The 18496-nt window shown below is 34.4% G+C and overlaps 1 protein-coding gene across 1 annotated transcript; it reads left to right on the plus strand.

Moving 5' to 3' along the window:
• The first annotated feature begins 16636 nt into the window (after positions 1-16636).
• On the plus strand, positions 16637-18259 carry LOC121399068 (serine/threonine-protein kinase YPK1-like). The gene is made up of 3 exons (XM_041578887.1): positions 16637-16785; positions 17843-17950; positions 18099-18259. The coding sequence occupies exons 1-3, from the start codon at positions 16648-16650 to the stop codon at positions 18237-18239; spliced, it is 387 nt and encodes a 128-aa protein (XP_041434821.1). The 5' UTR covers positions 16637-16647; the 3' UTR covers positions 18240-18259.
• The last annotated feature ends 237 nt before the right edge of the window (positions 18260-18496 follow it).

Raw genomic sequence — 18496 nt, forward strand, 5'->3', positions numbered from 1 at the left:
CCTCCAAATGTAAGCCCAAATTTAGACTTTCCCCATTTCAGAATTTTATGCAAAAATATGACTCCTGGAGACTTCAACACCCAAATGTTAAAGACTATACATTTTACTCTCATGTACATCTGACATACTCCAGGATTGATTTAATATTAATCCAGAAAGATTTGCTGGACTATTTCGACCATACCCATATAGACCTTATCATAAATCCTCAAGAATTCAGTGGAGACTGAATCCACTTTTGATATCTAAACCATCATTCAAACAGAAAGTGAGTAAGGCCATTCAAGAATATTTCCAGATAAATGATAACCAATGCAGCACATTTACTTTATGGAATGCCCATAAGGCATTTATTAGAGAATTCCTTATTAAAATGGGTTCTAAACACAAAAAAGAAAAGAATTTGACCTACCAAAATCTGCTACTTAAACTATATACCCTAGAAAATACTAATAAACAATTGCCTAGTCAAGACACAACTATTTTAATTACTGAAGTTAAAAAAAACCTACAAACTATGGCAATGATACATATGCAAAGCAAGCTAACATTTATTAAAGCTACGCATTACAGAATGGGGAACAGAACATCCCAACTTTTAGCACAGCAGATAAGGTCCACGCAAGTGAAAAAAACTAATTCATATGGTAAAAGACAAACAAAACAATCCCATTTATGATCCCAAGGAAATAGGGAATAGATTTGCTGAATTTTACAAACTTTTGTATAATATTGAACAAGATCCCAATGCTTCTCAAGTAGATGAGGTCCTAGACAAAATTAAATTACCACAGGTTCAACAAACTAAATGGGGAAAACTCAAGAACCCAATAACTGATTCGGAAGTCTTGAAAGCAATACTATGTTTTCCTAGTAATAAGGCCCCAGTTCCTGATGGGCTCACCCATATATATTACAAGACACTCTCCTCTATATTGATCCCTTATTCAACTGATACTTTCAACGCAGCCTTTATCTCAGGATCCTTCCCTAAAGAAATGCTCCAAACGCAAATTATAACAATACCAAAACCGGGGAAAGACCCAAAACTATAGACCAATTAGCTTACTGAATGCAGATCTATCTATGCTAAAATTATAGCTATGCGAATACAGGCACTAATGCCGGAAATTATAAACTCCGACCAGGTAGGGTTTACATCAGGCAGAGGAGCTCCTGATAGCACTCGAAGAGCTATAGACATCCTACATTGGATAGAGCGCACTCGAACGCCTTCTCTACTTCTTTCTCTGGATGCAGAGAAGGCATTTGACAGAGTCAATTGGACCTATTTATCAAGAGTATTACATAGATTTAAATTCCCAGTAGAAATTATTAAAGCGATATTGGCTCTATACACAGTTCCCTCTGCAAAATTAATACTAATGGAACTCTTTCTGCCCCTTTTGATATAACCAATGGAACCCGGCAGGGGTGTCCATTGTCCCCTCTGATTTTCTCTTTGATGATCAAACCCTTAGCTCAAGCAATATGTCAGGAGCAAGATATCAATGGGATTAACATATTTGGCTCTGTTCATAAAGTAGGCCTCTTCGCAGATGACACTATTATTTACATGTCTCACCCTTCCCATTCACTACATAAATTTATGCGATTACTACAAGATTACTCCAAAATCTCATATTACAAACTTAATGAAAATAAAACACAAGCTATGCGTATAAATGTCCCCGAAAGGGAAGGTATTTCTATAAATCAAATGCATAAGTTTGAATGGGTGGATAATGCCAGAAAGTACTTCGGGATTGACCTTGTGTTTCCCCCAAGTGACATTGTTAAAGTGAATTTCACTAAAGGGTATTATGATGTATATAATGATATTAATACCTGGAAGACTCAGTACTTATCCTGGTAGGGAAAGCTACAGGTTTTAAAAATGGTAACACTACCAAAAATTCTATACATGTTTAGAACAATCCCAGTACAAGTCCCATCAAGTTATATATTGAAACTGCCGAAGCTCTTCTACCAGTTCTTATGGGCAAATAAGCCAAGTAGAGTATCACAAAAGATCCTGCAATTACCAAGGTCATCTGGAGGTCTGAATGCCCCTAATATCATGGGCTATTACAAAGCTTCTACCCTTGACCAACTTAAAGCATGGCTGAACTTGGATATGGATAACCGTTGGGTACAAATAGAACAGGACTCAATTCTTCCTCTTTTATTGCCACAAGTTATGGGCACTCCAACTCCTACTAAGTTTATTGACCCTCAAGTTGCCCCGCCTACAGTAATTCATTTAACAAATATTTGGAAAAACCATAAAAGAAATTTTAAAACTTCACAGCAGATATCTCCTATGGCTCCAATTTCAACGCTGGAACTCCTCATACCGGACTTTAAACTAAATCATTGGGGAGACTTTTGTTTAGCACCAATACACTACCTCACTAAGAAAAGTCAACTACTATCATTTGAGGAGCTACAACAAAGACACTTCCTTCCTAAAATGGTGTTTTATTAATATCTACAAATAACACTATAAATAATACTTTATGAGAGCTAATAATGCCATCCCTCTCAGGGAACCAGCGCCTATGGAAAAGTGGTTGACTAATTTAACACCAACTAAAGGAGGAATATCCTTATGGTATAAAACGCTAATGCCTATTATGGATATTAAAAGTCTACCGGCAATTATTAAGTGGGAAAAGAAACTGAACATATCTCTAACAGCGGAAAACTGGAAACAATCATTTTCCAATCCTTCTAGATACTCCAAATGTATTACTCATTTAGAGACCTGGAGGGTGATTCATTATGAATGGTATATGACTCCACACAAATTACAATGCATTTACAAGAACATACCTAACACATGTTGGAGAGGATGTTCCACATATGGTGGGAGTGCCCTAAACTTCAGTGACTTTGGTCACAAATTGAGTCATTCTGTCAAAATAAACGGAACTTACATATTCAAATTACTCCAGATATGAGAATTTTTGGCCTCATTGATCCAAATGTTCCTAAAGAGTTTCACTCCATTTTACACCATTTGGTCTTTGCAACCAGACAACTCATTCCAAGGAAATGGAAGTCTGAAGAGACCCCGCTAATCCAACAAATTACTCAGGAGTTGGATTTACACTATCAATATGAAAAAAATGGCAGCCTTGGCCACCAATACCATGGGGAAATTTTATAAGTGGATTTCCAGATAGTATAAAGCTGAGCCATAAGTACTGCTGTTAACGGTTGCCTAGGATCACATACCCTGCCCCCTCTCCCTCTAATTCTATATCTCTATCTTTCTATTCTAATTTCATTGTATGTTGTATTACTATTCTGATAGCGTATTTGCTCGATTATGGAAAAATTCTGAAAATCAATAAAGATATATATTGGGAAAAAAAAGGATATTTTGGGGCCCCAGAGAATTTTTTTCAAAAAAAAAAATTAGTGGTAGGGGCCTATAGCGTAATAAAATAATACATTGGTAGCCAGGGATTTATTTAAATAAAAGAAGAAACACTTTGATGTTTAGTTGAACTCGTGGCTTTGGATCTTTAGGTTTGGCTCCTTTCGTGGCTTCAGGACTTCAGCTTTGGCTCCTTTCATGGCTTTGGGTCTGTTTGCGGCTTTGGGTCTTCAGTGCTTTGGGATTAAAGCTCTTTGGGACATCGAGACTAAGGCTCTTTGGACTTGGTCTTATCGGGACTTCAGCGATTCGGCATACCTTCGGTACTTTAGGCCTGGTCAGCACCCCCTCTGCCCCTATGATGACAGCCCTGCTTGCAAGGACTGGCACAACCACAACATGTGGGATTTGGGAATACAAAACATTGTGCAGTGCCAGAATGCCATTGGGTGAAAATGAGAAGAATTACCAGAAACCTGTTCTAACTGATATAATGTTATTCATGGGACCAGAAGTTCTGTTCTTGAGAGAGGTTTCAGCCATTATCTAAACAGGGGTAATAAAAAGTGTTGCGGTCTTGTTATTTAATTTGCCAATATCTATAAGGGAGACCAACTTGGAAAAGAACCTCATGGGTATAAATTCATTGGAAAACCAAGTACTTTTCAAAGACTAAAGGTAAAATGTGTAACATGATTTGCACTATGAAACCTGATGTTCCAAGGAAAAAATGTATTCTACACATTGTCTATCTGCTATCTTTAACTGTTACTTTCCTCATCCAACATTCATAGAGAGTCTTGTTCTCCCTGAACTGCCGATGAGGCCATCTGCAGGCTGTAGGTGGTGTTAACACTGTTTTCTTTAAATTTTAGTATGTTATTCTATAGCAGTGCTGTCCAACTTCTGTGGTACTGAGGGTCGGAATGTTTCTGACCACTCTCTTTTTTAACCAAACCACTTTAAACCACACCCATGTTATCACAAGAAATGTTAAGACAATACCCTCATTAATGTTGTTATCACAACAAAGAAACAAAAGGTTGGTGCTCACTGCAGAGTTACCACTCATATGGGAAAAAAGTTTATGCCATACACTTAAACCATACGCCTCCTCTTCCCCTTTGGACAGCATAGCAAGCAACCCCCATCACTAGTTACTATAATGAAGGGCCACACAAATGGGGGTCCATTGGCCATCCAGTTGGACAAGTCTAATCTTGAGAATAAACTACGGGTTGATATTGAGCAGATGTCAAATGCCACCCATTTTGAAAAAATCTTTTGAATATTCGACCATTCGATAATCGAAGTACTGTCTTTTTAAAAAAAACAACTTCAACCCCCTACTTCGCCACCTAAAACCTACCGAGGTGCAATTTTTGCCTATGGGGAAGGTCCCCATAGGCTTTCTAATGTTTTTTTTGGTCGGAGAAAAATCTTTCGATCAATGGTTTAAAATCCTTCCAATCGAACGATTCGAAGGACTTAATCGTTCGATTGAACTATTTGCGGTAAATCCTTCGACTTCCATATTCAAAGTCGAAGGATTTACATTTGGCAGTCGAATATCGAGCATTAATTAACCCTCGATATTCGACCCTATGTAAATCTGGCCCCCATGAGTAAATTGGAATCAACACCTGCAATACATAAACCATTTGTATTATTTGATGAAAAAATATGTTCTAATTTTGGAAATTGCAGACTAATAGATTTGTAATGTAATTATGAACTTATAATAAGAATAATATGAACTTTAAAGTTTATGTAATCATTAACAATTCTATACTCTTTCTAAAATAATGAAATAGCTATACAATTCTTCTGATTCTGATTTTGATAGTAAAGTTAAATACATCAGTCCATGTGCCCTATGCCTTGATAACTGAAAATGCCTTGACTGACTGACTGAAAATAACTGATAGGAGCATAACTTTTTTGAGCATATTTCAATTTTTTTATTGAAAGCATGAAATTTATGATTGCTGAAAATTTTACACTTAAATGGTGTCACCAATAATACACTGTATTCTATTCTGTTCTTTTTATTCTTTTATTCACACTAAGCTGTATTTATTTGTCTCATCATTCAGATTTTGCCATCTGTTAAAGTCAAGCTTGTTAAAAAAGTGAATTTTAAAAACTCGAAAACTAAATTTGCTCAAAATCATCAAATCGAAAACACACATGACTCTTAATTTTTAATAAGATGTTAAATGTTTAAATTATTTAGAAAAACTCAAAATTTAAGCTAGAATGTGGAAAATACACCTTCCGTTTGAGCTTTTAGCTGGCCGTTTCTTATATTTGAGTCATCAGCTTGTGTATTTGAGGTTTCTAAACTAAGAATCAAAAGTAGTTGAGTTCACAATTTTTTTTACCAGGAAACATTTCAATTGCAGTAAACACTTACATTCAAAAATGGCTAAATCTGCCCCTAAGTCTGCACGAAGATACAGACATATTGCTGAGAGGGAGACATTGAAAACAAACTTGATTGTTTCAAAAATGGTACAGAATATGAAACGACTATGTTTTGAATGATTCTTAATTCCATTAGACAAAGCTCATAATGAATTTTTATTTTAATAATACCAAACAGGTTGATGATAGTTATTCATGCTACATGTCCATGGCAACAAGGAAAGAATTGTAAGATAATCATTGGGGATAAGTGAATAATAATCTCATATGTCAGTAAATATACATCCCATAATATCCTCATATGTCAGTAAATATACATCCCCTAATATCCTCATATGTCAGTAAATATAGATTCCATAATATCCTCATATGTTAGTAAACATACATCCCATAATAATAACCTCATTGGTCAGTAAATATACATCCCATTATAATAATAACCTCATATGTCAGTAAATATATATCCCATAATAACCTCATCTGTCAGTAAACATACATCCCATAATATCCTCATATGTTACTGGCAACAGGGCTTCTTTAATCCAACTAAATGTTACCTTGGCAACGTGATGTCATCACTTTTTAATCCAAGTAAATGTTACCTTGGCAACAAGGCATTGTGATGTCATCATTGTTTACTCCAAGTAAATGTTACCTTGGCAACAGGGCATTGTGATGTCATCATTGTTTACTCCAAGTAAATGTTACCTTGGCAACAGGGCATTGTGATGTCATCATTGTTTACTCCAAGTAAATGTTACCTTGGCAACAGGGCATTGTGATGTCATCATTGTTTACGCCAAGTAAATGTTACCTTGGCAACAAGGCATTGTGATATCATCATTGTTTACTCCAAGTAAATGTTACCTTGGCAACAAGGCATTGTGATGTCATCATTGTTTACTCCAAGTAAACTTGTTACCTTGGCAACAAGGCATTTTAGTTAACAAGTAGGCTTTCAACATCACTGACAATTCTGTACTAGTTGCTGGTTAGCTGCCAATCAGTGCACACTGGTACTGTTTGGTACTGATCAGTAATTAGTTTACAAAGATCTACTCCAATTGGATTATTTGTAAGTACAATTTAATTATTCTTTAATGGTACATAGAATTTATTTTTCATTTTTAAAACTGAAAAAATTCATTTAAAATCTAGTTAGCACAGTTTATCTAGGCTCGTGACTTTACTTTTATGTCAGTGCATTTACTGGTTAGCCACCAATGAGTTCACCCTGTGACTGTTTGGTACTAATGAACCCAATGTAACCCAGTTTTATTATCTGTAAATACGTAACCTCTCTATTTATTATTTTATATCATATAGAAAAAAATTTACTTAGTTACTGGCTTTTTATTACAATTTTTATTGAGTTTTCTCAGTATTAGAGAAACAGAGCATTAACATGGATGGAATGAAACAAATGAGTAAAATTCACCTTTCAACCAAATTATTTCCAAGGCAATATAGAAAATTGATACTAAAAATTTGTATCAATAACAACAATATTATAGTTTACTTGTGTTTTTTAAGAAATGATTGCTTCAACTACTTATTTTCTAATTTAGGAATAAGAACAACAATGTATTCAAAATTTCAAAAAACGTTCAACACCATCTTTAGAACGAACAATGAGGTAAGGCTAAAACTTTTATCTTTAATATTCAGACAACATAGGGCTCTGTTCTATCCTATTGTTATCTATATTATTGTTTAACGGTGGCCTATATATCCATCTATCTATCTATATATATCTATCATCTATCCATCTATCTATCTAATATATCTATCATCTATCCATCTATCTATCTATCATCTATCCATCTGTCTATTTACATATATAAAAAAAATTAGCAAATCCCGTTTTGGAAAAACATCAAAACCAAGGAAAAGTTAAAGTCAAAGGGTGTTTAATACAAAATGTTTGATGTCAGTTGGCATTTTACCTGAAGTTTGTCTTTACTCCAAATGCATTGACGTGAATGGATTTTTTTGCTGCATCTTTTTCATGTAATGTTCTTTTCATGATCTATCATCTATCTATTATCTTTTATCTATCTATCTATCTATCTATCTATCTATCTATCTATTATCTATCTATCTATCTATCTATCTCTCTATCTATCTATCTATTATCTTTTATCTATCTATCTATCTATCTATCTATCTATCTATCTATCTATCTATCTATCTATCTATCTATCTATCTATCTATCTATCTATCTATCTATCTATCTATTATCTATCTATCTATCTATCTATCTATTATCTTTTATCTATCTATCTATCTATCTATCTATCTATCTATCTATCTATCATCTATCTATCTGTCTGTCCGTCCGTCCGTCCGTCGGTCCGTCCGTCTGTCTGTCTGGGATTATTTTTGAGCATAGCAAAATAGCCTCGACACTCAGAGTAAGATTACTCATCACTAAGAATGTGAATGAAAAGTTTGTGTCAGGAGGTCATGAGTAGTTTGTAATGAAGGTCTGCATTTCACACTGACATTTTGAGATTTACTCTGCTGATACCCTATTATATTGCACTGCAGGAATGTAATTTTTTTTTTATTGTATTTTCTTCCAAACAATTAATTTTTGTATGTATCCTTTCTATAGGACCACAATCAACGTACGACTGTGACTGCACCATCTTGTCCCCAGGAACTGGTCATTGAAGCAATGATCACAGAACAGGTGGTATCAAAAGCACTTGTTGAAAAACTTCTGACTCCACAGAAGAATGTAAGTTTTCTCATCAGTATATAAATGAGCATATGTTGCCTCTCAGTAACCACTTATCCAGAAATATAACCATTTCAACTGAAAAAAGTGTTATTTTATGTTGAGTGAGTGAAACTTGTGACTTAACAAAATAGTTTTTCTGAGTAAATATTAGTTAAATTTAAATGAATATATCTGGCCATGCCTCTATTAAAACAATACATTTGGACAAAAATGTAACATTTCATAAGAAACTCTGCTTTTTCCTTAAATATATGCCATGAAAGAGATTAAATTAAAACAAGTTACAAGGGCACTGAGTCAAAATAAAATTTCAGATGACTAAAAATAACCCCATTGACAATAAAATGACCTTTTATTTTGAATAGTCTTATATTATTGTTATTATTATTCTATAATAAAAGCTGAATATTCAGTCAAGGCTCATAAGAATTTGTTTTACTTGAGTGCTTAAGTGTGTGTATTTCATTTCTGCAGGAATCTAGCTGCAAGAATATTAAAGCTAGAAAAGCTCTTGAGAGAAAAGCTCAAGATGAAGCCGAACAATACACAAGGCAGAAGAACAAAAGAATGAAGGAACAGAAACAAATTAAACAAATTCTAAAAGAAGAATCTCTTGAGAAAGCTGAACAATTTGCAACACAGCTGAAAGAGAGACTGAAAGCTAATAAAAGTCTGAAGATCAACATTCTAGACAAAGAAGTGCAAGAAGAATCGAAAAAAACAAATATTAAAACGCAAATTAAGAAATGTGCTTCTTCTGGAAAAGTGGAAAGTTCAAGAAAAAGAAGACCAGGAGGAAGCAAGTAAGGAAATGATGAAGAGGAATTTGCGAAATGAGCTTATGAAAGAAAATGTAAAAATTCAAAAACAAAAGGAATCTGTAGAGGAAGCTCAGCGATTTGCTATACAGCAAAAACACCGATTGATAGCAAATCTGAGACTAAAGACCAACATTCTAGAAAAAGAAGAACAAGAAGAACCTAACAGAGAAATATTAAAATGCAAGGTAAGAAATGTCCTCCTTCTTGAAAGTTGGAAGATTCAAGAAAATGAAGCTCAGAAGGAATCCAGCAGAGAGGAACTTCTTAAAGAACAAGCTATAATTCAACAACAACAGATAAAAAATCAAACACTAGACAGCACAGAAGTTAAGAAACACATAAAAAGTCTAGAGCAAGAAACTGAGGAAAAGGTGAGTTTGTGCTTGGAAATGGTGGTCATGAATTATAAATACAATAATTAAACCATTAGCAATCAATATGATGTTTGTTTTAAACAGATGCCTTGGAAATTCTTCTCATTACTTGCTATAAGTGATAAGAAGGGTAGCAAATTTTGTACCTTATATTACAAAACCCCCTTCATATATAAAACTGGAAATATATTGTTTCTTAAAATAAACAGGTTTCAGTGGTCATGTTACACAAGTGACATCACTAATCTCAATTATAACTCACTTGACTCTATTATAAGGATATATGTTTTCACATAACATTATATAATCATGACTTTTTTGTATTGTACTGAAATTACCTCTGGATAAATAAATCAATTCGAATAATCATAATTACAGTAAACGTGTATAGACCTAGTTTATTTTCCAGTAGCAAAGCTTCTATACCAATTGTTCATCTCCATGAGGCATATATATATATATATATATATATATATATATATATATATATATATATATCAAAAAAGTCCAGACAACTTGCTTGTGCATCAAAAAAAGGTTTTTATCAAGCAAGTAATGAGTACAACGTTTCGAAGCTCCCGCTTCTTTATCAAGCAATGAAGATTTAAATGACATCACATCCTTTTAAAGCTATCAGTTCAAGCCACTCCCATGCGTGGGATGTGGTTAACCATGCAGTACACATATACCAATGACCATACAATGAAACAATATAGTATAACTATGTTAATTAGACCATAATAGCAATAACGTGTAACAAAAAGAAACATATTGGTCAAGGATAACAATGTGTAAAATGTAACAAGAAGTTATAAAGGTTATAAGGACTATACGTGATGACATATTCAATCTGTGGCTACCCTCAGATTTCTTGTTTTGGAGTCGGGGGGGCAATAGACTCCTACAACTCCAAAAAAGAGAAAAATTTTGGATACATACACTGCAAACATTGTCCCCAAAGGGGCTTAACAGAGAATATGATCTATATGCTTTCATGTGATTGTTATTAACCTCAGTAATATATTTACCTTGGGAGGTTGGGTCTAATTGAATATGTCATCACGTATAGTCCTTATAACCTTTATAACTTCTTGTTACATTTTACACATTGTTATCCTTGACCAATATGTTTCTTTTTGTTACACGTTATTGCTATTATGGTCTAATTAACATAGTTATACTATATTGTTTCATTGTATGGTCATTGGTATATGTGTACTGCATGGTTAACCACATCCCACGCATGGGAGTGGCTTGAACTGATAGCTTTAAAAGGATGTGATGTCATTTAAATCTTCATTGCTTGATAAAGAAGCGGGAGCTTCGAAACGTTGTACTCATTACTTGCTTGATAAAAACCTTTTTTTGATGCACAAGCAAGTTGTCTGGACTTTTTTGATATATATATAATTTGTCCTTCGGACTAGGTCACAGACCAGGGTTAATCTCCACTCCATTTTGTTGATATATATATATATATACACTGCATTTTAGGAAAACAAAGCAAACAAAAAAGCCCCATTGTGCATTACATAGTAATAGTGTAACATAATAGATGATAAAATCCATCAAGTTCAATCCTGAGATACTTGCTTCATCATTTTCCCTTTGAATTCTATCTCCACAGGTTGTGTTTATCAACAAGCAAGAAGAGCTAGCTATTAGTGAGAGAGAGGAGAAGAAAGAAAGCAACTTTGCAGAGGTGGAAATAGAGACACCAGAAGAAATGAAAAATATGGAAATAGAAACATCTCCAGAGGAAGAAGCTCAGATGCTTCCAGGTGCAGTTTTATATCAAATCAATATTGAGTATTCTTGCTGGTTGGTTTTTGTATATTATATTGTACAAATCATACACTAAGGGGCAGATTTACATATGGTCGAATATCGAGGGTTAATTTGATATTTGACTTGCGAACCGCAAATTTTTTTTCGACCAAAGAATTGCACCTCGGTAGGTTTTAGGTGGCGAAGTAGGGGGTCAACGTTTTTTTTAAAGAGACAGTACTTCGATTATCGAATGGTCGAAAATTCGAACGATTTTTTGTTTGAATCGTTCGATACAAAGTCTAAGTCATAGTTGAAGGTCGAAGTAGCCAATTCGATGGTCAAAGTAGCCAAAAAAATCATTTGAAATTTTATTCTATTCCTTCACTCGAGCTAAGTAAATGGGCCCCTAAGTGGGTTATTAATCAAGCACCAAATATTTATCAAGATTCATTAATTCTGATGGTCTATAAGCTCAGAATCTGAAACCTCAGCATCTAAAAGCTCTTGAGGTCCTGTATAAGTCAATGGGGAAGGTCCCAGTATCTGCGCTGATGATTTCGGGGATTTGGACCAAAAAATCTGAAAAATTTTAGTTTTTACGGAAAACTCTGAACTATTCAGAGTTTTGCCCGACCCTATTTTTTCGGGCTTTTTTCTTCATAAATAAGGTCCATTCTGGAATTCAGAGTTGCTCCAAGCTAGATATTAGAGATACTGAGATAAATTCGGACCTTGATAAATAACCCCTTAAAACTTACATTTCTGCAAATTAAATAACTTCTGAATACTCTTCTATTCAATATAGTTGTATTCAAACCTCTATTTCTTATCTTCTCATCAGCTCCAACCAAGCAAAGTCCCGAGAAAGTTCCTGCTGAGGAACTAAAGGTGAGTATTGGAAAGAAAAGCAACGCCACAGAGGTTGAAATAGAGAAAACAGAAGAAATGAAAAAGATGGAAATAGAAACATCTCCAGAGGAAGAAGCTCAGATGCTTCCAGGTGCAGTATAGCATATCATTCATATTGAGTATTTTTGCTGATTGGTTTCTGTATATTATATTGTATAAAATCAAACACTAAGGGGGTTATTTACTAAACTCTGAATCCAAAAAATGATTCTTTTTTTTTAGTAAAAAAATAGAATTTAAGAAAACACCAATTTTGGGAATTAATTTTTTTTGGGAAAGTGTATTGATAAATATAGAGGAAAAATCCCGTACGGATTTTTTCAGAGTATTTGTTCAGATAATATTGAGATAAATTTGGACTTTGATAAATGGGCCTCACAAACGTACATTTCTGCAAATTAAATAACATCTCAATACCCTTCTATTCAATATAGTTGTATTTAAACCTCCATTTCTTATCTTCTCTTCAGCTCCAGCCAAGCAAAGTCCCGAGAAAGTTCCTGCTGAGAGACCAAAGGTGAGTTTTGGTTTCAGGAATACAGAGTGGAGGTTGTTTTATTCAGGATTATTTGTTTGAATGGGATGTAAATAAAATCCCACTGAAAATGATCTTTGTACAAATGGCACAGGCCAGAGTTAGTGAGTTAGTCTGACAAGAGAATAGGAAAGGCGTCACAGAAATGGCTTTCAGTTGTAATATTTTAAATAACTTTTTACCCCAAACTCAATCGTGCAAAACCCCTCAAGAAGTTTTTTTTTTTAATAAACAATTTTCCTGACTGCTGGACTATGAATAAAAAAACACCTAAATTGGAAAGATTTGATTGCTATAACTCTAAAAAAAATTGATTTAAAAAAACCCTATATTATAAAAAAGCTTAAATATAGATATACATCTCTTATTTAACTTATATAGAATTTTGAGAGATTTTAGTTGCCAATTTTGTTTTGTAGAAAAATACATTTTAAATTTTTTGATGTTATTCATGACTTTTTGCCGCAATTTTCACAGATCAAGGCAAAAATTTGAATAAATTTGCTTCTTAGTGTGTACTGGAAATCTATTAGGAATAACATTTTCCCTCAATGCAAAATTAATGTAATTTTTTTTGGATGTGTATCCCTTTAAAGTTACTTTTAGTAAGATAGCAAAGATTTTTCTCTGTTCAATTTTTTCTGAAAATGTTTTTCATCACATCCTTTTTACGTTGGATCTCTATAGGACACTGGGAGCCAAAAGGCATCTCTTCGTATTTCATCACCTGAAGCAGATGCACAGAAGGATGTTAGGGAAAAGCCTGAGGTAGCCAATCAGGATGAAAATACAAACCTGCAAAAGACAATAGCAAAGGAGGAACCTAGAAATAAGAATAGAGTTCGGATCCGTAGAGGTGCTTTTTCTTTACATATATTTTACTAATTGCTATTTAACTTCAAACCTGTTCACAACACCCAGCTAGATTAATATCTGTTATAGTCAATGTCTGCATTTAATCATAGTGTTTACATGCATATCACAGACAGGGCAATTGATGTAGAATTATATGGGGAGCACAGTTATATATTAGGAATTACCTCTCAAAGACACCAGCCACTAAGTACCCATCAAGAGTACCCCTAGTACTGAAGTTAATGGAAATATAGTCATGTTCACTAGTTCAAAAGCTTTTGAAAATGTACTTTAATGGTTCTCATTACGGGGTTATTGATATAGAGTTACTCAGACCAACAGCTTTAAAATTAACTCATTCCCACTCACAAACAGAAGGACCTACAGCCATATTGTCCCACAGTTCCCAATGGTACTTTTTGCAAAGTAGCTTAACCAACCTTTTCTTTTTTTATCAGTACCTATAAAGAAACCAGAGTCGTTCTTTGATTTTCCTGACCGGATGAAGGTAAGTATTAATGGCAAAATAAATAGGCTTTTCTCATACGTGCTATATTGAACCTGAATTAATGGTATTTCTTTTACTTCTCTAGCGGAGAACTCACTATTGTCGGATCGTTGATGAGCTTGACAAAACTCTAGACCAAAATCAGGTGGAAAGAAGGTAATTATTCTGAAATATGTTTGTTGTTTTATCAGTGGTTTATATGGGATGGCAGATTGCATGACATCTTACCCATAGTGCATATATATATATATGTGTCCAAGTACAACAACTGTTTAAGTTTTTGTTGAAAGTTTGGCCCATAACAAAGAATGTGCAAGAAATAAGTTTAATTAAATAAATGTTTTTCATTTTAGGCTGGTGCAAAAAGCAATACCATCTATTACAGATTTCCAGCTCCAATCATATATCGGCGAGGGTGCATTTGGAAAGGTAAGCTATTCTGTCTCTTTATGATAAATCAAAATCTATTCTGGGTGACTTGAGGAGAAAATACATAAATCATTTGGCTAGGAATTAGACAGCACGAAAAAGTGTATGGTTCCTCTATTTGAACTACTTGTGCCTATAACCACTGCTGAACATAAAAGATTGTCATCCACTCATTGGTGACACCACATGGACTTTTATACCTTGAGCAGCTCTAACTAAAAACAAATAAATAGTTTATAGCAACCAGTTAGTGACCAGCAACTGATTTGCACTGATTCATTCTGTCAGTTGTATTCTAAAGATACTGTAAGTTATGATGTAAGTAAAAGAGCTAAAAATAAAGAAGGTGACCCTGGTTTCAAGATGTGGCCTTATCATGCTTAATTTCCACTTTTCAATGTGTTTTTTCTCCATCACAAACACCTAAATAGAACGGTAGCACCAAATATGTATTGTATTGTATCTCATGAAGCTCTTTCGTTGCAGGTCTACAAGGGACAACACAGAACCTCTGGAAAGACTGTGGCAATTAAAACCATAGAAATGCACGATATCAACAATAGAGGTGTATTTCAGTGGTAAGTTATGGGTCAAATAGTGATTTTATGAAGCTATAAAAATATAGATTTTCCATAAAAGAAACACATTCATCAGCTTCCTAACTAATGGGGGGGGGGGTGGACAGACATGTATAATATTAACAAGGGGTTAAAATGTTGTAGAATTAGAGCATTTGGACATTTATAAGAGACAGGCCTTGCACAAACCTCAGATTGTAACATGTCTACACAAATTTATTTTAATCAGAAATCACTTTAGGAAAGAACATTTGAACCACTGACTCACTATCTCTGCCATAATTCAATGTGACGTTTTCATGTATTGACTTTTAACGGTTTTAATTTCCTAGTGTTGCCCAAGAGCAGCGCATCCTCCGGCTGATCGACGAGGAGAAATGTCAGTTCCTTACCAGTTTACTCTGCTCCTTCCAGACTGAAGATCATTTGTGTCTGGTTATGGAGTATGCGGAAGCAGGAAACTTAGCAGCATTCACGGCTCAACCTGGAATGCCACTTGAGAGAGTTCGGTAAGTACTACTTATCTTTTAGGGAGCTCAACCCAAGGTGAAAAACCCTTATGTCACTCTTACCACTTTTTATATCTAATACTATTATTATTGGGTACTCAATAGGAAGAACATTGGCTTCCCACTAGTCACACCAAACCATTTACTGGTTCATGCCAATAAAGGTTGCTCCATCCAAGTTTTAATGCTCTGTGGGAAGTTGAGACAACAAAATGTCATGTTCCACTAAATATTAGGCCTCAGGAATAACATATTTGCCATAGCTATATATTGATACGCTTGCATTTATGAAACTGATTTAAAAAACTGATATATGTATAATTTATTTTAATCTTTACAGATTCTACTCCGCTTGTCTGGTTCTAGGACTGCAGTTCTTACATGAGCACAATATCGCCCATCGGTAAGTGATAATTAAGTCTTATATTTATTTCAGACCTTTTATATTATACATATTTTTGTTGAACCAATATCTTATAATGCACTTCTATTTGATTTGCAGAGATCTAAAACCAGAGAACATATTGCTGTATGGTGATGGTTATGTCAAAATTGCAGACTTTGGGATCAGCGAATTAGGTAAGATTTGTAACATATACACGGTTAAGCAGTTGAGCATTGGTCATACATGTTATTGTAACCAGAGGTAGACAGAGGGGCACAGTACAACAACCTGCTTTGTGTCATATACTGGGTAGATAATTAAAGACCTGCAGTGACTTCTGCTCTTCTGTTCAACCAATCAATATAACTTTATATGGATAAACTTTTTAACTTATTGCTTTCTTTCTGCTTCAGGAATGAACTTTGACACCATAACCAATGGCGAATGTGGAACCATCTTCTATAAGGCCCCAGAATTATTCCGTGGTCAATACACAAGATCAGTAGACTGGTGGGCACTGGGAGTGACCATTTATGAACTGCTCACTGGAATCGTAAGTATCTATTTAGAGTACAAAGTGGGCAATCACTGATAGAGTTTTCACAAATCCATTTTTAACTACATTTAGTAGTTCTGACTTCTGCTCTGTGTTCTGAATGTACTGACAGACATGGTATCACCATAATCAGCTCCATGCACTGATAGGCCAATGATACACCAGAGATTTGTGCCTGAGCAGAAATCAGAGGCTCAGCCTTTTTTTCATCCTGTTTGTTTACAACGGCCAAATAAATGCCTAATGCACCACAGGCCTTAGGGTGAAAATGATTCTCTCAGAGTATTTTGGAAACCTATTTTTTTGTTGAGACTTATTGTATAGAGGAAATTCAGAAAAATCTACAAATGGATCATTATCACCCTCATAACATGGGAAACCTTGACATGGTTTTTAGCTTGAAATTTAAAAATGTATTTACTACTAAATTTCCAATCAGTAAAGTATATGATGCAGATGCAGGTGTTAGCTTCTCGAACAAATAAAAATTGCCTTCAGGCATCAGAGCAGATTAGCAAACAAAATCACATAACTTTAAAGAATATTTCCTATAAAGAAAATATAATTTGCAGGAAAAAAACATAAATTTTTTTCTTATTTTAAAAGGGCCTATAAAGGACACACACAAAAAAATAATTAAAAACATAAAATGTACATAGTGAAAATGTAATGATTATGAGTTAATTTTTAAAAGATACTATTAGATATCAAGCAAATACAAATTATCCGGAAACCTGTTATTCAGAAAGTTCCTAATCAAAGAAAGGCAGTTCCAAACTAAGATAGAATTAATCCTTATTGGAGGCAAAACCAGCCTATTGGGTTTATTTAATGTTTATCTGATTTTCTAGTAGACTTAAGGTATGAAGATCCAAATTATGGAAAGATCTGTTATCCGGAGAACCCCAGGTCCTACGCATTCTGGATAACAGGTCCCATACCTGTACCTTCTTTGTTGGCTGCTTGGTTGGGAAAATCCTATAGAACTTATAAGTTATAGACCTTTACTTGTATCCAAACTCAACACTTTGGGTTTTTTTTGTTGTTTTTTCAGGTACCATTTAATGGAACAACTACACTTGAAATTTATGTAATCATCAAAAGCGAGGAGCCAAAATATCCAGAAGATATAACTGAGGATACGCTCAGTATATTAGTAAATGTAAGTTCCAAGCATGATTTCAGTATGTTGGGTTGGCATGAGAGTTCTGCACAAAAGTAAAGCCTTTCCATTATTACTTACCCTATGCTTATATTTGTCCTTACTACGATTCAATACAAGTACTTAAGTACCACAATTTGTTTTGCAGCTCTTAAAGAAAGATGCACAGCTTCGCCTTGGGACAGGTGAACATGGTACAGAGGACGTGAAGAAGAGTCCATTCTTTGAGGTATGTTATTCTGGTATCCTGCATGCCAGATTCACTTATTTTTGCTCATACCCACTATGAGCTAATGATTTTGTCTTTATTGCAAATCTGCATACTTTGAATAGATTAATAATGTACATTCTATTTCTCCTGTTTTTATAGGGATTAGACTGGGTGGCTCTTGAAAATAAAGAAATCCAGCCCCCATTTATCCCTGAAAGAAGACCACATGAACAACCAGAAGCAGAACTCGAATTAAAAACGGAGGTTAAAGCAAAACTGTGGGAAGACACCCAATGGGGATTAGATGACCTGAAATATCCCATGGGTTCATCTTC

This window comes from Xenopus laevis, chromosome 9_10S, assembly GCF_017654675.1.
Source record: "Xenopus laevis strain J_2021 chromosome 9_10S, Xenopus_laevis_v10.1, whole genome shotgun sequence".
NCBI classification, from domain to species: domain Eukaryota; kingdom Metazoa; phylum Chordata; class Amphibia; order Anura; family Pipidae; genus Xenopus; species Xenopus laevis.